Source organism: Crocodylus siamensis, chromosome 7 (assembly GCF_052110815.1).
Source record: "Crocodylus siamensis isolate JL-2025a chromosome 7, ASM5211081v1, whole genome shotgun sequence".
Lineage (NCBI taxonomy): Eukaryota > Metazoa > Chordata > Crocodylia > Crocodylidae > Crocodylus > Crocodylus siamensis.
The window spans coordinates 25372008-25394578 of record NC_143401.1 but is presented as its reverse complement, the minus strand read 5'-3'; the positions used below and the strand labels follow the sequence as shown (position 1 = coordinate 25394578).

The 22571-nt window shown below is 49.2% G+C and overlaps 1 protein-coding gene across 3 annotated transcripts in view; it reads right to left on the bottom strand.

Annotated features, from left to right (window-relative positions):
• Nucleotides 1-22571, bottom strand: part of ZSWIM8 (zinc finger SWIM-type containing 8) — a 91005-nt gene that overhangs the window by 12383 nt on the left and 56051 nt on the right. For all 3 annotated transcript variants that reach the window (XM_090057373.1, XM_090057372.1, XM_090057374.1), the window contains 13 exons: nucleotides 20113-21121; nucleotides 17813-17944; nucleotides 15134-15313; nucleotides 13662-13845; nucleotides 12976-13074; nucleotides 11728-11852; nucleotides 8034-8268; nucleotides 5574-5726; nucleotides 4868-5090; nucleotides 4395-4684; nucleotides 3760-3983; nucleotides 2992-3474; nucleotides 2174-2342 (listed from right to left, as the gene is read on the bottom strand). In XM_090057373.1, coding sequence (XP_089913499.1) covers nucleotides 2174-2342; nucleotides 2992-3474; nucleotides 3760-3983; nucleotides 4395-4684; nucleotides 4868-5090; nucleotides 5574-5726; nucleotides 8034-8268; nucleotides 11728-11852; nucleotides 12976-13074; nucleotides 13662-13845; nucleotides 15134-15313; nucleotides 17813-17944; nucleotides 20113-21121 — 3506 coding nt within the window. The remainder of the gene's footprint in view (nucleotides 1-2173; nucleotides 2343-2991; nucleotides 3475-3759; nucleotides 3984-4394; nucleotides 4685-4867; nucleotides 5091-5573; nucleotides 5727-8033; nucleotides 8269-11727; nucleotides 11853-12975; nucleotides 13075-13661; nucleotides 13846-15133; nucleotides 15314-17812; nucleotides 17945-20112; nucleotides 21122-22571) is intronic.

Below are 22571 nucleotides of genomic sequence, written 5' to 3'. Positions count from 1 at the left end.
GTTCTAGATACTGCCCCACTGACATGGTATGTAAGACTCCAACCACCATCTCTACATTTTTGTTTGTTAATGCTCTAGAAGAAAGTGACATTTGGGGGCACAGAGTGGTGGGAAGCTCAGGAGGGCAGTGGGGTTCATGGGAGCTGCTGACTCAAATGTCTTTGCCAGGCTTTAGTAAGTTCAAAGTGTCACCTGCCCAGGTTTCACCCACTGAGAACGTCATGAAGACAATCGTTGTTAAGTAGCCTAGAAAGGTGGAACCCTGGGCAAGGGACCAGTCCTACCTGCAGCCATACCTCTACTGAGCCTTCTGAAATCCTCTCACTGAGAAGCAGCTGTGACTCTCTCCATCCATGCACACTATAGTGAGAGCACTATCCTAAGCCAACCATGGACTTCTTTTTTTTTTCTACCATGGAGATGACAGCAGGGTTCCCAGCAGTGCTAGCACAAGTAACCATGCATGCATGCTAGATCAGCAGGTGCAGGTCTGAAATGGCTGTGTAACACTTAAGTGCTCTTAGGGCAGAGGATGGACTTGACAGAACCTATTCCCAAAAAAATCACGGCAAAACTGGCACAGTGCGTCTCCTCAGCACATACAGGGACACAGCAAGTCAAACTGGACATTACCAAGGGATAAGAGCTTATCAAAACTCTCTGGAGAAAGACACTAGAGCACACCTAAGAACCCCAGCCATATGTGAACAGAGGATGCCATTCACATATGAATGAATCACTTCACAGCTTCCCAATATGCCTCTAACATTTATTTTGCTACATGAGCCTGGGATGCCTTCCAAGTTCTCCTTTATGTTTCTTTTAACATAGCCCCTGCTTCTTCATAAGTTAATTAAGAGCTGAGCCCCTGAAACCTGCATCTCAGGCAAGTCAGTCTGACCTCAATAGCTAAGCAGGCAGTAGGATGGCAAACTCAGCCCACAGTGCACTGCAAAACCCATGCTGCATTCCAAGGCAAGCTTGGGGGAGCTGACTGTCCACCAGAACTACAGGCAAAGTCACATGAGCCAGTGTTCCCCACCCAACCTGCCACACAGTGCTTCGGAAGGGGCAGAGCACTAGAACTGGAGAAGCTGAACTCCTACAAGTCAGACAGTGACAGATTTTATTCCTTTTCCAAAGGTCTGGGACTCCAGGAAAGAATAGCAACAGTTCTGCAACTAGGGGTGAGCCCACTCCCCCAAAGCTCAATTCTGAAGCTGAAAAGCAAGTGGTTGTGCTGAGCCAGATCAGGCAGGTGAAAGATCCTGAGACCTCCTCAGAGTTTCTAGTCATTGTTATGCAGAAGTGAAGGAAGTCCCCTTTGAATATCAGACACAAAAGTCCCTTTTTCCTATGCATCTGGCATGAGGGAGGCCAACATGCCTCTCCCAGAACGATAAGTTGCAAGGCACTGCCACTCCATGGGACACATCTAGGCGTGTACACACTACAGCACCATTCTGTGTGCAACACCCTACCATCTAACCCAGGCTTAAAAAGATGGTGCAACTGAGTGAGCCAATCATTCCCTACCAGATGCATGTCTTGCAGCAGCAGGAGCAGGTCAGCAGTTGCCACATACAACAGCTGTTCCCACACTGCAATTCATACTAGCAACAGACCCAGGCAGAAGGCAGCCTAGGAGCAGTTACTCAGAGGCTGTCCTTAACCTTCCCTAACCTCCCCACTGCTGAGGAGCCCCTCTCCTAGGGTTACCCATTTGGGGAAACAATACATCCAAACGCTTGTGTAGTAGAGGAAACCTTTAACAAAAATATTGATGCTTCAAACAGGTCCTGCCAGCTGACCAAGAAGCACTGCATAACCTGTCAAAATCACTCAGGCGTGCCTACAGACAAGAGGATGAGGGGAGAAAATAAAGCTCATCCAGCTACACAGAAGCAGACTGCCAAGTCTCTTGCTCAGTTTAGTATGAGGAGCCAAGACATGCTGGCAACTTCAGTTCTCTTCACTTCATTACACTCTACTACACCACCAGGGAAACCCGTAGTGCATTGTCATGAACCTCAGTGCCTTTCTGGGCTGTGGTGAACTTGTGGGACATTTCAGGAGTGACAGTCCTATTCCAGACTAGCAGGAAACACTGGGAGCCAGCCACAAGGACTGCTCCCCAAACGTTCATTGCACAAGCTGCAACCAAGGTACTCACTTGCTACATTGGAAGATAATGACAGTCCTGTCTCAGTGTGATATGGATGCACAGCAATCTGCGTCATGGATGGGACTGGCACCCCTGGGAACGACACTGCTGTAGCTGCCAAAGATGGCGTTGTTACCGAGTAAGGATATTGTGCACCTATAAATGCTGGGTGGACACCCTGGAAAAGAAAGAGGCCAAGCAGTCACATTTGCCTCCAGGGCACCAGGTCCATTCACAAGTGATCTTAGATAAGCCTTGCACACTCACAATTCCAGTACAGGAAAGTGTTGGAAGTCCCAGTGCCAGAGGCTCTTCACCCCTAACTTGGAGCACAGCAGTCACAATGATGCTAGCACACAAATTTGCTCCTCTTCAATTTAAATCCAAGTAGAATTAAACAGAAATATTTCATCCAGCTCCAAGAAGAACTGGTAGAGAAAGCCTTTTTCCATATCCCTCTGTACTGGCTATTTAGACTAAGTTCTTCAAGTCAGAGGCATTTCTATCAATTGTATAATATGCTGCCAGGAAATAAGTATCAAGAATCATCATGCTAGTAGGCTGTACTCCACTTAATATTCTCCCAGGACATTGTCTGCTTAGCTACCTTGGGAGGTGGAGCTCCCTAGATGAAGCAGGAGGTGTAGGGAGCTGCCCAAACCAGAGTCAGTGACAAAACAGACTGGAACTCAATAAATTCTGGCTCTCACCCCTGGACTTCTCACCCCCAGCCCTCCACACCCCAGCAATGCTACAAATTGCCGAGGTAAGTTACCATGAATGGAGAGGAAGAACTAAAGACCACCAGGCCACAGGTGGTGACTTACCTGGGGGTATGCTGAGCCAGGCACAGGGAAGACTGCTGGGCGTGGCATGTGCTGAATAGGATGTCCAATATATTGGGGGTTACAGGGTATGTGGGTTTGGAGAGTAGTGTAAGGGTGGAGGCCTTGTGTGTGTGCATGCGCCATTGCTGGCCCTGCCATTGTATGCTGCTGGTACATGGTCGACCCCACAGAGATCACCGGCACCACTGTTGCTGCTGCCGTCACAGCAGCTGCCACTGTCACTGTGGTCGGTTCAGAGGTCACTCTGTTGTCAGTCAACCCACGTGCTGCTTCAGAGGCTGCCCGGACACCACTAGCACTGCAGCCAGTAGCTCCTTCCCTCTGTCCTGGGGTCCCACCTACAGTCTGTTCATAAAGCCAGTACCACTGGTGTGCCACTTCAAACAGGACTTCTGGGTACACCCCACCTCCTTTGGCCGCCTCTTCCACAGCCATGCAGGCCTTTTCCAGCATCAAGTTATCCTGGTCATGGCAGAGAATGAAGAAAAACCCAACAGCATGAGGGAAGGAAGAAAACTGCACTACAGAAAAAACCATGAGCAAAGGTGTCTCAAAATAACAAACACTGCCTGGTGCAGCTGGCAGCTCATTACTGCTACAGCATAGACAAATAAGATTACAGCCAAGGACCAAGACAGAAAACAGCAGAACCCATGAAAAAACTGAGAAAAGACCCAGGTCCTTGGCTGCTTCTCTAAAATGTCCAGACCCCATAAGTTCAACTAGCCACAAGCATGCGGTGCTCACCTGCTCCTTGCATTGCACCAAGGCTCTCTGGATCTCGTTTGGGTTCAGGGCATGAGCATGAGGCAGACAACTTAGTGCAAGTTCAGCAGCCGCTCGCACCATGTTGGAGTCCCTGGCTCTTGAGGCCCTGTCTGCCAATGAGGCCACCTCTGGAGGAGTCAAGTGTCCATCCCAGCATTCCACCAGGATGTTCAAGGCTGCACTGCCAATCTCCATGGCCTGCCCTGAGAACCAGACAGAAGAAAGAAGAGCATCACACTACCTGCCAGTGCCTCACTGCAGCACCAATCAGCTGTTGCAGCAGGAGACAGGTGCTCAGCCTTCCCCAGCGTAGATAGCTCCCCTCTGGGAAATGAAATGAAGGCCAGTCACTGCAGCAGGTGACAGCACAGTCAAAAAAGCAGGTCAGTAGAGGAACTCCCCAGGGCAAAAGTAGCAGTGCTGTGCAAACCCTGGCCAACTACTGCCTGTTCTTGGTCACAGCAGGCTGCACCTATATACACCTATACCAATGATTTATAAGATTAGCAAGGAGCATCTATAAAAAGAGATAGTTTATAGAGAACTAAATGTTCTTCAGTGCTGTTAAGAACAAGGTCCCAGCCCACCAGCACCTTAACAAATGGTGCCTTCACCTGTGATCCACGAGACGTGGGAGGAGTAGGTTCGAGAGAGCCAGTTGGGGGAGACAAAGTTGTGCAGCCCCAGTGCATAGAGCCCAATCTCAAAGGCGCAGAGGTGGAGGTTGCGGTGGGGCCCCTGGTGCCCACCACTGGAGGATGGGTGGGTGAAGATGGATGTGCTGCTGTTTCCACCTGCCTTGATAAGGACAGTCTTGGCCAGTTCAAAGTAGAAATGAGCAGCTGCCTCCGAAGGCTGGTTTGGGACATGAGGTGCATGGCTCTCTGGCCGCCGCCCCTTGTACCTATAAAGACAGGATACAAGAGCCACCAGTGGACAAATTGTTTAGCTGGAGTGCAAAAACTCCACAGGGTCAGGAGCTGACAAAGCAAGCTCCCTCTGGCAGGCACTTCTCCTGTATCCATGCCAGGCCCCTCACAGAGACCAACGTTGCATGCTATTTATGAAGGAATGTATGACAGCATACCTGCCAACTTCTACGGTTTTTGCACGTGCTCCACCACTGGCTCTCCTGCTGCCGCTAGAGGATGATGAACCCAGTGAGTCACTTGAAGAGCTGCTGATGCTGTCACTGTCCTGCCCTCTGCCCCAGGAGGTAGCTGCCCAGCCCCCTCGCAGTGGCCGCCGACTGAGGGTTGGAGAGCTGTCAGAGGTCGTTTCGGGAGCACTGCTGTCAATGCTGGCCATGCCTACAACACCACAGCCAAATATGTCAATGGGCAAGCTCTCCCTCAGGTCAGCCCCACACCCGACTCAAGACCAAGCATTGAGGTAACTGACAACGTGATCAGCCACAGAGCATTTTTCTTTACTAGATAAAATAGGAATACAAATAAAGAGTATAAATGGTTAACTTGCTGGTTTATCCAGCACCACTGTACTGAGTCCACAAGCTCCAAGTGATTAACCCAAGGCAAATGTCTAAGGTCCAAGTGCAATATTGAGCACTCCATATAACACACACAGAAATCTTCCCCACCCATAGTCCTAAGAATTACACCCCAGCCCAACCAGTTCCCAGGTACAGCTGCAAGAATGGCAACAAGCTCACTCAGATTTGGCACTGAGCCCAAAAAACATAGCATCCTGCTCCATGGGCTTTAAGCCCTGCAGGTTAGCCCTGCAGAAAGCTGGCACAGCTTTGGATACTGCAGGAATTAATGACTTCATACCTGTGTGTTTCTTTTTCTGTCGGACAGGTGAGCCCCAGCATCTTCCATTGTATCCACCTCTGTTTCCAAGAGCCAGACGACTGGGGACCTTCCCCTCTTGTTTCAAGACACTGGACTCCCCAGCTGGCTCACAAGGGGACCTCTGAGAGCTCTCTGCACAACACAAAGGCAAAAACATGCACAGAAACCAATCCTGAAACATGCAAAGCCAAATGTCTCTGCCCACATGAAAGCAAAAACACTGCCCCTCAGCAGAAATACAACTGGGTGAAGCGAGTGGGACTGTGAAGGATAATCCATCACACACTGGGGTCTGATGTTGATCCAGAGTAGCCTGGGTGCGTTGACATGCATTTGAGTTGCACATACATAAATCCAGGCTGAGGCTGAAAGTGCATATTACATGGAGTGTTTCTGATCTTTCTCCATCCCCACCTCATTCACTCTAGAGCAGGGGCTGACAACCCCTGGCACGTGTGCTGAGCATAGCACACAAGGCCATTTCCTCAGCATGTGCTGGGGCCAGGACAGGGAGGCAGCAGCTGTTTGCAGCCTCCCGACTGCAGCTGCCCCTGACTCTGGGTAGCTGCTGCCAGCCAGGAGCCCAGGCTGCTCCCTGAAGGTAGGTGGGAGGCTGCAAGCAGCCCAGGCACCATGGCTGGCAGCAGCTACCCCAGAGCCTAGGCCAGCTGGGAGGCTACAAACAGCTGCTGCCTCCCTGGCGCAGTGACAGCACCTGCTGCCTTCCCGAAGCCCAGGGTGGGGAGGCAGCAGCTGTTTGAAGCCTCCTAGCTGCAGCCAGCCCAGGTTCTGGGTAGCTGCTGATAGCCATGGAGCCTGGGCTGCTCCCAGCAGGCAGCTGGGAGGATGGAAGCCCTGCTGCAAGCAGCCCATGCTCCATGGCTATCAGCAGCTTCCCAGCCCTGGCTCCAGCTGTCTCCCAGCCCTGCACTCTGGGGAGGCACCAGACACCAGCGATGCTCCCCACTGTGCTGCCCTCACCACCGCTTCTGCAAAGTAGCGTGTGAAACATGGTGCAGCAGGGCACAGCAAGGGGCACAGAAAGCTGCCTGCCACTCCAAGCTCCCCACTGCCTTGGCCACACTTCCCCTTCAAGCGGGAGCAGCAACGAGGGGCACAACCCTGTGTGCTGCCCATGCTGTTCCTGTGCACACAGGGGATGTGACACCCAGGCAGCGTGGAGTTTGCAGCAGCAAGCAGCTTCCCTGTGCAGCCCCTCTGTGTGCTGCCACTCTGGGTTGCATACGCTGTGCTCCAGAGGACCCAGGGGAGGGCAGCAGAGCAGGGAGCAGTGCCGAGGGCAGCACAGTGGGAAGCACTGCCAGTATCTGCTGCCTCCCTGGGGCCGGGGTCACAGCAGCTGTTTGCAGCTGCCTGGCTGCAGCTGGCCCAGGTTCTGGATAGCTGCTGATAGCCACGGAGCCTGGGCTGGGAGGCAAGGAGCACAAGCAGGGCATCCTGACATGTACCCCCTTCCCTAGTTTAGCTTTTCTGGCGTGCCAGCACTCTGACACCTTCCAAGGTAGGCACTGTGTTTTTTTTCCAGCACTCCAGCCAAAAAACAAACAAACAAACAAAAAAAAACAACACATTACCTACCCCTGCTCTAGAAGATCAGAATGTTACCAAGCAGCAAAAGCCAGGCTTCATCTTCTGGCACAAACTTTTAAATGTAATTTGTTCCAATTACAGGCATGGAGAAGCATCCAAATCATCCTTTATTATATTATCCTTCTATCACAGTTATCACAAAGTGTTTTAAGTTTTCAATTACAACATGCATCGAGAGAACTGCATTTTAAATGGATCTTTATACAAAGACTAGCAAAAGAATGAATAATTGTCCATTACTCTTTGGTAAAGAAACTTGAAGAGATTTTACACATGACAAGGGCTTTAAACAAAGCAATGTTAATCCCTCCTTTCATTCATACCTCAAAATTATTTTCTCTTTTAAAAGAAATCAAAAGAGACTTGCCCTTCCCAGACATGCCACAACTTTTCTTCATGTAAATATGGGAACATATGGGAATGTATTAGCCAACATGTCAGGTGTTGCTAGAACATGCACATGCAGCAGACTCAAGAAACATGGGGCATCAAAAACAGAGTTACTAAATTTAGCAAGTAAAGAAAATGGTCCTGTGGTTCAGAACCAGCACGGGGCATGAAATGGACTGAGCTCAGTGACTGGCTGACACCAACCTGCTACCCATTTAGATGGGGAAGCTGGTGTGCAATAAGCTAGGGAATGAACTTACACAGCCACTCTTTACCTCTCCATGAAAAGTACTCAACAGTACTCTAGTGTTATGGACTGACTGTTTGATCGTCACATCAGCCCTGGCTGCTTCTCAGAAGAAACAAGGACCTTAGCTTCCCTTCTCATCAAACAAGAACAGAACATTCAGCATGGCTCCACTGGAGCAGGTATCTTACCCTGTGCACTCTTCTCCACAAAGCTTTCAGAAGGACTGCTCTGGACTGCAGCAGTTACACCTGTTTGCTGCGTGACTGAAGTCCCTGGAAGCTGCTGGATTGCTGTAGTGGATTGGGCAGCATGTTTGGAAGGAGATTTCTGATTGGCTACTGTGGGCTTGCTGGAAGAGTAGAAGGAACTCAGCGTCTGGGGCTTGTGCGTTTGGCTCTCTCTGTCTAGCAGTTTGTCTAAAATCTTTAACAGAGTGAGAAAAAACCCCCAGGGATTAGCAAATGAGTGAGAAACCACCAAAGCATTTTAAGGGATGTAAGCAAGATAGTCATTCAGCTTTAATGGACAAAATTAATTCCATTAGATAACAGTTCAAACAAAATACACTCCCTGATTCTTGGTAAAAAGTAGACTCTGTGCCCTGAGATATCAGCCACCCACACTCTGTACGCACATGACTACAACACGGGTGGGCAAAATGGTGGATCTGACTGGCAGCAAGACTCCATTTCCCAGCAGCCTTTGCCTGCATAGCTAGGGCTGGTTTCCATGGAGCCCTAGTGCAAAGCTGGGGTTTCTGTGGAGACTGGCCCCAGCAGTATCGGCAGGACGCAGAGCTGCTCCGGAGCCGAGCTGGGATCTTGCGGTGGTGACACTATGGTCCAGAGCCAGGGCAGAGCCGCAATCTGCAGTGTGCAGGCAGTGGATCGCAACTCTGCCCCAGCTCCTTGCAACAGTGACCAGGAGGTCCGGAACCAGGTCAGAGCCCCGATCCGCTGCCTGCATGCCCCTGCCTGGGGTATGCAGGCTACAGATTGCAGCTCTGGACCACACTGTCACTGCCACAAGATCCCAGACTGGATCTGGAGCAGCTCCCTATCCTGCTGCATGCCCTGCCGGCAAGGACAGTGCTAGGGGATAGGCTTGCAGAGCTACAGCCAACCTAAAATTCCCCTTAGTCCCCTGTAGGCACCCCTCACAGTGGCGCCGCCACTGCCACCTGCCCTGCACAGGTGGCAGCAGCTGAGCTCCCCCCTGCTCCCACCCTCAGCACAGCACTCCACCCCAGGAAGAAGCCGGTGCTGCTACTGCTGGGGCAAGTCTCCACAGAAACCCTGGCCCCGCCTATGGTTGCTGCTGGGGTCTCCCTTGGAAACTGACCCAAGCCTTATGAACAGGGGCTGCTGGGAAATGGAGTCCATTGCAGGCCAGATCCAGCCTATAGGGTGGACTTTACCTGCTCTACACCCTTATGTAAAGAAGCAGATTTCATATACACCATAAAAAAACCCAAAAACAATAGTTGCACTCACTGAAAATATGCCGTCATTCAATGTCAGACAATTCAGCCAGTCAAAGAGTGGTTAAAGCAGGGAACTAGGGTGATGGAGAGTCAGATTCTATTCACAGTTTTGACTAAATTTAACAAGTGACCTTAACCAACTCACTAAGCTTATACCCCTCATTTGTAGAATACTGACCTACCACATAAGTATTTTTATACACGAGAGGAATGCCAGTGTGTGAATTCTACTAGTTTAAAAATTTTGAAGCCCCTTTTATTAGTAGCTACTGAGGAACAGCTGCATGAAAACAACTTAAAAAATTGTGTCCGCTTTTGCCCAGCCTTGACACAGAAATAATCAATTTTGATAACTCTGAAGATTAATATATACAGAGTTGGTAATGTCACAGGCAGACCATTGCAATTAGTAATCATAAAAAAAAAAAAAAAAAGGCAGCAGAAGAAACTTTCCTTTAAGAGGAAACTTTTCTCCTGCTCTTTTCCCTAAGGCTAGGGACAGGCATTACACAAACCAGTTTAAGTGATCAAAAACTAGTTTAAACCTGTAACGAAACAGATGTTCAGTGTACATAAACCAGTTTCAAAATGGCTGAAAACAGTTTGAGATAAGCCTGACTGAATGTAGTATCAGACTTAACTGATTTGGGTCAAACAAGTTTATGAAATGTCTGTCCCAGACCCCTTCCTGGTTAAAGTTAAACCAGACACCTCCATCATCCCAGCATGCCCTCTGGGCTGGGGGGGCTGTCTGCTGGAGCAGAGCAGGGGTGGCCCCACCCCTCTCCTTCCTAGCGGGAGCACTATCCCCGCTCCGGCTGGCTGAGGGGTAGCAGCAGCTGCCACACTTCCCCCTGCTCCACCCCGCCCCCCCACTCAGCTGGTTGCTCAAGCAGGGATTCCCCTCCCACACCTCTCAGCAGGGACCCTGCATCTGGCCATACCCTCCCACCCCCTGCCCTCCACCTAGCTAATACTGATGGGTGTTTGTGTGGGTCTCCAATTTCACTGGAACAAAGGTCAGAGAGCTAGTGGCTTGCAAATGCAAATGCACCCTGCAGATAGGACCCTGAAACTAATGAGAGAGATGTTTTCTTTTGTAGAGCTTGATGGGCCAATAAACAACCTGCTGCCACAATCCATCTTCAAGAGGGGACAGAGAAAGGTACTAAAAATGTCCTGGTTTACAGAAAGTCTGAAGAAGCAGGAAGATGGAGATTGAAAAACTCCATATCAACAGATGCAAAGTTTGGCAACACTCCCACCCCTTGAGCAGCGAGCAGCAAAAAGCCTGAAACAGTACAGGCAGGGTGGGGAGTTTAAACCCCTCACCAATCAGAGCCTCCTGCAGGGGCCTTGTCACCCCCCACCTTCAGCTCAGCACTGCTGCAGGGAAGGGAGGACTGCTCTAGTGCCCCCCAGCTTCTAGTCTGAGCCACTGCAGGCATGTGCCTGCATTTTTTTCAGTCCAGAGGGGATGTCTGTACAGTTACAAACTGATTCAGCCTAGGCAGGTTAGACTAACCTGCAAAGATTGAATCAGTTCAGGCTTAGGGAATGTCTGTCCCTAGTCTAAGAGAATAAGAAAGCACTGCAGATATAGTATATGAAGAGAAGTATTTCTAAGTGTAATGAGCATCAAAGTTTTCCTGGAAGCAACAGCAGCTTTTACTTGTACTGTACAATTGTCTTTTTCAACAGCATTTGAAAGAGAGGAGTGGATAGTATAAAGGCACTGAGATATATTATGAAGTGAAATGTTTATTACACTTCTCTATTCATGCATCAGTCACAGGGGACTGCCACAAAGACCACATACAAAAAGCCCAACCTCCCCCACACACAGGTACATTACTTGGGCCAGGCAGAGAATGGAGGCCAATACCCTTGAGGTAGGTTGGAAGCCAGATACAGAATGGACATCAAAACCTTGGGCCAGAGGCCTGTAAATGAGGGTACAGACCAAATGCAGGCAGCACACAGCAAGTTAGATAAGTAATACAATGAACCTTACCAGCCTGAGGGTGGATAATTCAAGAAGTCTAGACATGCAATTCTCAACCTCCTTGGACTTGAGGCCCCTCTCCATAACATTTGTAAATTGAGTGGTGCCCAATTTCAAAAATTATTCTATAGATTACTGTATCTCCTTGCAGAGAGGCCAGGCAGTGGGAATGGACTAGTGCCTGAACCTGCTCTTATCTGCTTAGTTTAACTGCTTATCTCCTAGCATCTCAGGGCACCCTTCAAAAGATGGAGGCACCCTGGAGTGCCCCATCACCCTAGTTGAGAATCACTGGTCCAAACATATTGACAATCCTGATTCTAATAACAAAACCAAACACCACCTGCCAAACAGTACTTGACAGATACCAGCTCTTGATTTTCAAGGGACACACCTTTTTGAGTTTAGACTGGTCGTCCTTGTAAGTGATCATCAGGGCTAGAGCCAGATCACCTTTCTCCCTGCGAGTGCCTTCACATAGCAGCGGATGCTCTGCTTCACTGACAGTTGTCTTCATACCTGCAGGACAGAAAAGAAGGATGAAGAGACAGGCAAACCCATGAAGTTTAATCTCATCTGATGCATTTTACCTCCTTCCCTAGGCTGCTTTGCATACCTTCTGACTTCTCTGGTTAACAGGAGAAATAATTTAATGCTTCAAGAGTGGGAGCAGAAGTTCTTCCCCAGAACTCTGCACTTTGACAGCCAGAGCAATATGAATCTGACAGTGCTCAGTAAGAGCTTAAACCAGCTTGACACACTCCCGTCTTCAGCCAGACATGCCAACTGTTCACTTTTTGCCCCTTCCCAGGTTCTGCAGCTGCCACTGGCAGAAGTTCAAAAACCACCATGCCTCTTTCCTTCTGGAAAGATTTCTGCTAACAATCCATCCAACCCAAGATGATGCATACACAAGGTACTAACAGAGCATAGGCACATGAACAGGTTACTGCAAGGTGTAAGGACAGTGAGGATTTACGGAATGTCAGCTGATCTGCAGTCACTGCTTCTGTGCATCCTCTTACCTATGATAGCTTCCCCTCAGTGAAAGACGGGTGAACTACCATGGATTAGCTTTTGTCCACCACAGCTCTGCATGCAGTTACTGCAGAGAAGCTGGCATTCTGTAAATCCCCACCTCTCAATTACCCTGCAGTAATCTGTATGACAGGCCTTTACGTGTGTGTACGTGGTACTACAAGCCTGCAAGTGACCTGAAGGCCAAGAACTAGGTCATTTACTATGACCAATTGAAGCAACTGATTTTTGTTCTTTGAACATTTCCCATTCCAGCTATTCATTCAGCATTTCTTTCAAGCCAAACAGCAACAAGGAAAATTGAACACAGTACTTCTGCCAGCCCACCAGTCTGTTCAAGTCCTTAACTGCGTTCTCCCCACTGACCAGTTCTGCCTAAAGACCTCAAATATGACATTATAAAGATCCCCAACATTATCCAAGTCCCAGACTCCCTTCACCAGCTCCAACAAAATTCTTCCAAAAGGCATTCATTTCCATAGCAGACTGGACACAAACCAACAGGACTTAAATCCTGTTGCCCAAAGTAGCCTGAGATTCATAGCATGAATGAGAAACAACTTTTTTCTTCACAAGGTAGAGGTGAAGAGAGCTGAATTCTTACCTAGAGCAGCAACAGCTGCCTCAAAACCAAGCTCTTCGTCCCCAGGCATTTCATTATTCCAATTACGGCTTGGGGGCCTGGACCCTGTAGGAGAAACCACTGGAAAGAGACAGACTAATCAATGCTCGGCTCTATAAAGGTAGAATCCCAGGGCAGAAAGCATTCCTGGCAGCTGTCTGGACTCGTCACATTTCCCATGCTCCCATTCTAAACCATCAAGTAAGACCCGAGGTCAAAGCACTGCCTCCAAGCTTTCTCCCTCTGTTTCTAAACTAGACCCCTCCTAGCTTATCCAGCTCTGCTACAGAAGGGGGTTTAGTCACAGGTTCTCTTTTTTGGTGGTTAGTGAACGCATTTCCCCCCAGCCCAAGTAGCACTGGGGCCATAATCACTTGAAAGGAACCATGATTATCTTTATAGGGTAAAACCAGGGTCCCCAAAACAGTAAGATTCAAACTCTTTTTCATGGAGGGGGTCCCAGAAAACATGTCTGTTCTATCACAGTGCAGAGAGATCCACAGCAATGTGGAGGGAACTGCAGCAAAAAACCGAACCTTGGCAGTAGACTGCAGGGACCGTCAGTAGTGCTGCAACCATAGTAAAGCAGGTACAGATTTGGTCCGAAAGCCTCTTTTGGTCCCCAAGGTTTGGAGCCCCTTGTGCACACAAACCAATGGGGACAGTACCTGGAGTGCACAGGACATCAAATATAAAGCTGGCCAGCATGAGTGGCAGGACAGGGCGATAATCGCACAAGGTTCCCTCCCTCAGCTCTTCAGCCCTTCCTCGAATAGTGTTCATCTCATTAGTGCCCAAGGGGATCTTCTTTAACAAGGCCACAATCTCAGACTCCTGGTATGCCAGCTTCACCTGGGGGTGCCCGCAAGGAAACACAAGAAGAAGCCATCAGCAGAGACCCCCAGGTACACAACCATCCTGCCCTACAGATATTTAGTGCAGAAAAAGTTTAGATTGATTCAGATTACATGCCTTGTAATCCACTGAACTCTAAATCACCCTTGCGTTCTTCCCCCTAAGCAGGCACAAGTGAGGACAGACCGTGCTCAACTGGAGACAGCTCCATAGGATGTGCAAGTCTAGACTGCTTCCCTATGCACAACTCAGTCAATCACAATCACTCTGAAGCCTGGCTGGGAGGAAGGTAGAGTCAGCCTTCACCAGGACATGCTGAAGAAAAGGTTGCAGAAGGTTGCTACCTTATGCAATACAACAGCTTGAAACAGAAGGGACTATCCAGGAGGAGAACAGGGCCAAGGACATCAATATTCAACTGAAACAAAGACCGTCACCTCATAGGATATTATACCTTGCTCTAGGCTTCCTAACGCATTAGGATTGGAGGAGAACAGGTTAGGCTAGTGACTGTTAGCCCCATATTTAATGGTCTTGCTGAGCCCTTTACATACAAGTGTAGGCCACCTCAGAGAAACAAGTTTATTTCTTGATAGGGCCCAGCAAACCTGTGCACTTCTGATGGAAGCACCACCTCTGTGTGGTCAAAAAAAAAAAAAAAAAAAAAAAAAATGACAAGAGCTTCAAATCAAATGTGCAAAGTCTTGAACCTAATTTTAAGAAAGATGCCCTGAGAGCAGTAGTTAACCATATATGTAATTGTGTACCCAAAACTGCATGTATTTATACATCCAAGTATAAAAGGTGGGCAGGAGTTACTGCCTGTCTACATGCATAAACTGCAGCAGTTTACCCTAAGGTGTAAATGATTTAGTCCAGAAACACATACATCAGTTTAAGAGTGGCTTTTCAGTTTTGCTTAAGCCTATAAGGAACAGATGAGCTAACTGGGAGCAAGCCACTCAGACCAAAATCATGTGCTAATTAAAACTGGTTCAAACTCCAACTTAAATGATGTTAAATTCACCACTGAGAACAAGTCTATGCAACTTTCTGCAGAGAAGACCTAAGCCCTTTTTCACTGAAGATTTGGCTTAAGATGCATCTGAAGTAGAAGCAGCCAGTACCAACAAATTTTAGGTAAATCAACAACCCATTAAGGATCCTCAAGGTATCATTTGGCTCCCTAGCAACTAGTTCTGAAGGCAGGACCAAAAACAAGGAACTCAAAGGGGGAAATCCCAGTACTGCTTGTGGGTATGGCCCTTTTACGGGACACTCCTACCTCCAGGGCTTTGGTAGAGGCTGGTGGCCTCTGTAGCTCCAGGGCAAACATGCCGATGCGGAAGGCAAGGTTGTGATACTCCAGACGCTCACTCAGCACAGTTAGCAGGAAAGCAGCTTTGGACAGGGTGTTAGTTGCCATCCATGTCTGCTTGCTGGTTGACACCTTGTTCTTCTTCCCCTGTTTAAGGAGTACATTTTTAACACTCACGTCATAGAAAGAAATTCAACCCAGGTGTGATGGTGTGACCCTGGCCCACCCTCCCCATCTGACAGTTCAGGACATCTCTTGCTTACTTTCCTGGAAGCACTGTTTTCTCCTGCCTCTTAACTGTCTTTGCTCCCCACCCCCCTTAATGCCACAGTTTCTCAGATAGTGAACTGGGGATGCAGTTTAGCACTCATCTCCATGTGCCAAGAAATCCAGTCTCCAGTGGCTCTAGACACACTTTTCCATGGTTTCTTTCAACCTCCACTCCCATACAACAACGTAAGTGTGTTCTGCCTTCTTTCCAACCAGTCAGTCAGGATCAACGGGTGGATCCTGGAGCCTCTTGAAGTCAATCCTGGGCTATGGGAGCTGAGCACTTGCATGCCCCTTTCCCCACCCCCCACAACCCCAAGCAGTTCAGTAGGTGAGGAAGGGAAGGGGCTGAGGCCTGGGGAGTATGTGCAGCAAGGCTTGGGGTACAAAGCCTAATCCACAACAGTGGCCGCCTCGGCAATGCAGACTGCAGAGACATGTGTCCCCCCCAAACACGGGGCAGTGCCAGCAGCTCTGAGGTACAGAGTGCGGCTGGGGCAGGGACAGGTCCTGTATAGCCATGGTGGGGCAGAGGACAGAGCCACAAGTGGCTCGTCCAGCGGGCTCAGGGAGGGAGGTGGGGGTGGGAGAACACGCAGACCAGAAGGGTGCGGGGGGGGGGGCGCCATGTCCCCCAGGATCGGCACATGGGGCAGGGCAGGCTGGGGCTCTTCCCAGGCTGGGCTGTGCTCAGGCCAGGTGGCTGCGGCAGGAGTGGGGCTGTAGCCCCCACACCCCCTGCACTGCCACTAAGTGCAGTGCAGGCCAGGCCTGGCAGCAACAGCTGGGCGCAACCTTCCCCTCCACCCAAGGGCTGGTGGGAACAGCGCAGGGTGGGCTGCAGCTGTGGGCTGGAAGGCTGTACTGGGCTGTTCTCACCAGGCCTGGCCCTGCACTTGGTGGCAGCACTAGGAGCAGGGATTAGGGGGGCTACAGCCCACCCCATGGCCCTGCTCCCAGTGCCACCACTGCAGCTGCCCAGCCTGAGCGCAGCCTGGCCGGGAACAGCCCAGTGCTGCCCCGGCCCCAGCCTGCAACCCGCTTCACCCCACAGGCAGATCCAGGGGCATGCCCCTCCCCCCAGTGCCCCCCTGGACTGCATGCCCCCCATTCCCTGCACCCCCTGGATGAGCCACTCGTGTCTCCATCCCCTGCCACAGCTGTGCAGCGCTTCCCACTCCCTCACTGCCACTGGGGGCAGGGCGGCTAGGGCTGGAGCCACAATCTGCAGCAGAGCCTGCCAAAACCAAAATGCTCTGGCTCTCAAACAGTCAACTTACAAAGAGCTTTTGCTCTACTTGGGTATAAAGCTGCAATAAAAGGCAAATCTATTCTTGGTGCTGGTTTTTAAAGTCATGCAGGACACAGACACAAGGACTATGTAGACATACAAACATGTTAGAATATGTTGTGTTCAATTTAATAGTTAAAACAGAAGGTATAGATTAGGGCTGTCTGACTTCCCTGTGGCTCAGGGCCACATACCTCATGGGCCACATGCCCTGGAGGCAGCACCACAGAACCCAGTCCCCTTGGTCCAGCTGACCCAAAGACACCCTCCACCACAAGCTCGTGATCCCCTGCCTGAACTGTGCCCCCACAACACCATGCCCACTGCTTCACCATAGGCCCTTCAACACTACGCACCCTGGGCTCACCCTCAGCTCCCCATGCTGCCATAACTGCCCCACCCTCTGCTGCAGCCACCAAACAACGGAGGGGTGAAGCAGTAGCTGGGCAAACCCCAGAAGTCCACAATTTAACTCTTTGCAGACTGCATTCAGCCCATGGACCACCAGCTAGACAGCCCCGGTGTAAATCAAGGGTGGCCAACTTGCAGCACATGAAACAAATGGTACATGCAGCCTCCATGTGTAACATTCGGGGCAGGGGACAGAAGTGGCACTCGGGGCAGGTGCAGGATTCAGCATGCACCACACTTGCCAAAAAAGTATCCCTACACTGGTGCAGATGCACACTGATCCAACAGGGAGTGCTGCTCATGGTGGCTTCCTAAAGACAAGGCCCAAGCTAGGTAGGGACAAGTGGAGGCCAGAGAAAGGAAGGCAACCAGGAAAGAATGAGATGTAGGTTCTAGTGACTGGTGATTTGAGACTCCCTCCCTCTCCCCTACACACAGAACAACCCATTTTTTTGCCAAGTAAACTACTGAACAAGCAGAGAAGCCCAATCCAAAAAGGGTTAAAGGCAAGCTCAGGCAAAAGGCAGCCATATTTAGAGGGATTTCAGTGACTATTGTGCCTCAGCATCTCTGAACTGCCAAGTTCCATTCTACAGCCCACTGAGGGTTTCTGAACCCAGGCAGCCCTGCCTACTCTCCCTTCCACTCACAATGCTGGCAAGCACTCCCTCTACCTTGGTTGGTGGCTGCTCCACCTTGAGATCAGGAGGGTTGGCCAGTAGGTCCCTGGCCAGCTCTACAGTTAAGCGGCAGGCTTCGTTACTGTATCCATGTGCATAGAGTGCCTCTGCACAGGCAAAGAGGATCTGCAAATGAAGGGACAAATTATCAGATTCAGCCCGTTTCCCATGGCTAGCCTATCTTAAGCACTTTCTCTCAGTGTCACTGAACCCTAAGTTCCAAGCTGACCTCAGTTCAGGCTTGGCTCAAATGCTTGTAGAGCCATGTCTTCTTGCATATAGCCCCTGTCCCTTTCCCTCAAAGCACCAACACAATGGAATGGGAAAAACACAGCGGTCAAAAATGAACCCAATCTGTCATGTTAACCGTTTCCATTTAGTTTGCTTTTCTTAGCATCCTACTTCTTCTGCCATCCATGGGCACAGTCACTGTCTGCAAGCTCTGTGCACGTTTCCAAAGGCTGATGGCAGAGTCTGTTATAGTTGCCTGTCGCTTCCCATTATTCAACTCTGTTTTCATTTTCTTATACCTTAGCCAGCCTTTATCCTGTAACATTTGCCCACACCTTAGGGCTGAAGTCTTCCATGTTCAGTGTCTGCCTCAATTTAAGTTTCCTCTAAAATAATCCAGCCATTTCCACGAAGGCAGAAGAAAATACTCTGCTTTGCTAACATTAAAGAACTCAGACAACCTTTCATCTGATAAATGCTGGTGCCCCAAAGCTTTGGAGCAAGCACCTAAAACTTGGCACTGGGAAACAGGGATTTGTCATTTGCCGTCTCTGTGAAAATCTGCCCATTTGTACAAGGTGTAACCATTAGGAAAGCAACTGCAGTTCATACAGAGTCTGTAAAGACTTGCTAGTGCTTACAGCTAGTGAACACTTCAAGAATTGTCATGAATTGACATGCTCCAGTTCAAGGGAAAGCAGGACTTCTTTGTGCAACTGTCCCCCTGGACTGCTGTCTGCCATCCCAAGGCCAGACAGCAGAACCCAAAGAGGAGAACCTATCTTCCCTGTGCTCTACACATCTGCCCTGCTGGATGCAATGAAACAAGGATCCTGGGGCAAAACTGAAAACTGGTGGAAGTGGGGGTAAGGAGTTAGGGTGCTGAGAAACTAGGAGTGGCTGGGCACATAAAATGGATGAGGACCCATATAGGACTGGCTCAATGACCAGAAAAGGATGAGCAGGGGAGCAGCATCTTAGGGGTAGGAAAGAGGCAGGATTAGGACCACTGAAGGGGGTGTGGAAAAGGGACACATTTGAGAAGAATGGACACTGGAACATACTCCAGTGCAGAACCTGGAAGGGAACCAAACTCTCACTGCTACTGGGCTATCAGGCAACATCTGTGCAACATCCTTGCAAAGGCGCCAATTCTCAGCTTCCTACTTACTAAGGGATTTACAGAGGACAACATCTACTATTGCAATCATTTACACCAATACCTCAAGTGGAAAGGCCTGTGTGGTAGATTGAAAATTTCCAGTCCCGCTAATCTACTAATAAAAGTGTCATCTTGTGGTTCAGTTTTATTTTATTTAAAAGCACACGCCTAGGTAGTTAACACATGTTACATTACAAAAATAGTAAGGCTGAAAAAAAGTCAAGTACACAGGAGTTAGGAAATTCAATAATGACAGTGCCCCTGTGATTTTTATTTCAGCTTTTTCAAGCATATACTTTATATGATAAAGTCTTTAATCACATATAATGATATACTTTTATTTGTAGCTTTGAGACCTCAGCACTTCTGCAAACCAGTCAGGCACCCAGAAAAGAAGTCACATAATTAACAAGGCCATCTGTAAAAACTTGGTTCAGTGACTTGTTCAGCATCACATAGGAAGTGTGCCAGAGGTAGACACCAATTCTCCAGGGCAGCGTTCTATTGCCTTAATCCTGGGACCTTCCTTTCTCTTCTTGCAGGTCTCACTCACTATATACCTTCTAACTCCTGCAAAAAGTAGTGCAGGAGTCCTGCCACTGTATAATCTCCACTACACAAGTCTCATTTGTCACCAACAGTCCATTCTGTGCACTGACTGAACCATAGGCCCTGTAGAGAACATTAATGATAGGATCGATAACTGACGGTGGTATCATGGTTTACACCATCAAGGAGATTGAATTAAGGTTGCCCAAACAGCCTCAATTTAGGCATTTCCTAACTTCTGAATACTTGATTTTGCAACTGCAGCAATACACTTTTACCAGTTTGCGTGTGCAACACATATAGGAAAATTAAAACACTTACACATCATAATTTTGCAACTAGATTTTCTCACCTCCATTCGGTTTTCCTGTTCCAGTGGCTTTATGCCAGCAAAGACATCCTGCTCCTCTTCATTGCCTACCTCTGCCTTGTCATCCTCCTCCTTGGCCACCTCCTGTGGATTCATATAGTACACCTGGTAATCATCTTCCTCCTCCCCTTCATCCCCTCCCCCAGCTGCACCATTCTCTCCCACTTCTTCTGGCTTCAAACTTGCACCACCACTGTTCTCATCTGCAGAAGGCAGATCGTCATCCCCACTGCCCATTTCTTCCACAGGATCTTTTGGAGTTTTCTTGGCAGTGGGAGTACTCCTGATGCTGGGCTCAAGTCCCTCAGAGAAGTACACACCACCGTCATCCTCAAAAGTGTCCCTGTAACTCCTGCTCAAGGAGCTCTCAGTGAAACTAAATGTATTGCTGGCCTCTGCTCCCAAAGCTAAGCTGCCGTCATCCAGGCTCATCTCTGCCAAATCCGGCTCCAGAGAGCTGTCTTCACTGCTCATGCGTCGTTTCCCACTATGCTTACTGGCCAAGCTTTTCCCTACTGGCAGCTTGGCTTTGCCCACTGTTGTCTTATAAACTGCTTTATCTCCTTCTGCAGAAAGTCGCCTTAAAACCCTCTGAGGAGCATCAGAGACCAGTTTCCTCTTCCCAATGAGCTCCTTCGGACGGACAGCTGGTTCTTGAGAAGATGGACGGGTTCTGTCCCCTGGCTGCAGACACATTCCTCCAGATTCCTGTCCAGGGGTTCTACCAGCCTCACAGGTGGTTTCCACACACTGCAACCGGCAGTTCCTTTGTTGAATGGCCTTTACCCAACAGAATGAGTTCTTCTTGTCAGTGCTGCTGTAGGTAATCCCAGGGATTGGATACGCCTCCTCCCAGTTGAAGTAGCAAGCTTCAACAGCTGGCTTGAAACCCTGGAAGAGTTTCTCCAGGGATTTCTTGTGCTGTCCTCTCTTGACGTTATCTATGACCTTCAGCTGCCACTGTCTGAGCTGGGTGCAAATGTCCCTGCGCCTAGTGGGGAGGAGGAAAAGGACATATCAGAAAGGAGCCACAAAATGCACTAACAACAGACTACCCTCAACTCATAGAATACCTCTGTCAAGGGCCTCTTCTGCTGATTTAGTGTAAACAACATTAATCCGTCAGAAAATTGTCTAGGGAAAGGAAATAGACAAGTCAACAATCAGCTCCTAGCTAGGCCAGTGCCACAAAAGCAAAATGCTGCCAAGTCAAACCTGAAAATTTGCAGCAAGTTGGGAGTTTGGGGTGAAGCATTGCAAGCTGCAATGCAGTTAAACCTTGCAATTACCACACTGGAGTCGTGACCTTTAACACTGCTGAGATACTAAGGCACCGGTTCCAAACAGGGTGCCACAAGCTCCTTTCCTCCCCACCCCCAGTGTGCAACAAGGCAAGCACTGAATGCCATGGCAGCAGCCAGGTCAAACTCCCCTGAATATACACTCCTGCTGCATTAGGACTGTGATGAGCCTAAGCAGGCAGAAGCTGAGCTGCTATAGCTCTCCCAGTCCAGCCTCTCCCATGCTCCTCCCAGAAACAGATCCACCCATCCACCTCTGTTTCCAGAAGGAGCACAAAGGGGATAGACTGAAAGGGACTACACAGCACGAGGCAGCTCTTGCCTGCTTCAGGCAATCAAAGGATCATAGAGGAACTCCCCCTCCAAAGAAATATCCCACCGATAAATCAATAATGCAGCCGGACTCTGCGTGCATGTGCATAGACTGGCTGTGCAGCAGACATACAGGGCAGTTTTACCTGAAGGCAGCAGAACCTAGTTGAGAAGCACTGAAGTAAACTGAGGCAACACTAACAGTGGTTCTCAACCAGAGGTGCCAGCCATCACATTCAAAAATGGCAAAGGGTGCCCTGTCCCTGAAGCAGCTGAGAACCACTGCACTCAGGACTACAAACAGGGAACTGCTGCATGTCCAAACTGTGAACAACTAGCAAAGAAAATTCAAATGGTTTGCATAGCTCTTAAAGCCAATACTTCTACTCAAGAATATCAAATCCTCCTCCCCTGAGTATTAAAAGCCTACACAGTCAGGTTCATAGTTAGGGACAGAAGGATGATCTAGCCTGGCCTTCTATATAAAGCCCGTTATTTCACCCAGATACTTCAAGAGTGAGCCCAATAACTTGAGTTAGTCTCTTGAGGATTGAAAAGTTGGAGTCTAACTTGTTCACAGCAAGCAGAAAACTAGAGAGACCAAGGCATCACCATTGCCCAGGGCCACTGCAGTAGAACTGATTAGGTAGGGTATATGCACAGATGATCCTAGCTGATAATCCCAGACACAAGCTAGAAGAGGGTGAAAAATGGAAGCTCCCATGACAATCCAAGCCAGGAAAAATTCCTTCCCAACCTCAGTTTCACTTTGACCTTAAGCACGGAGAGAGTAACTAGGAAGGAGCAAGTACATTCCTAAATCACTAG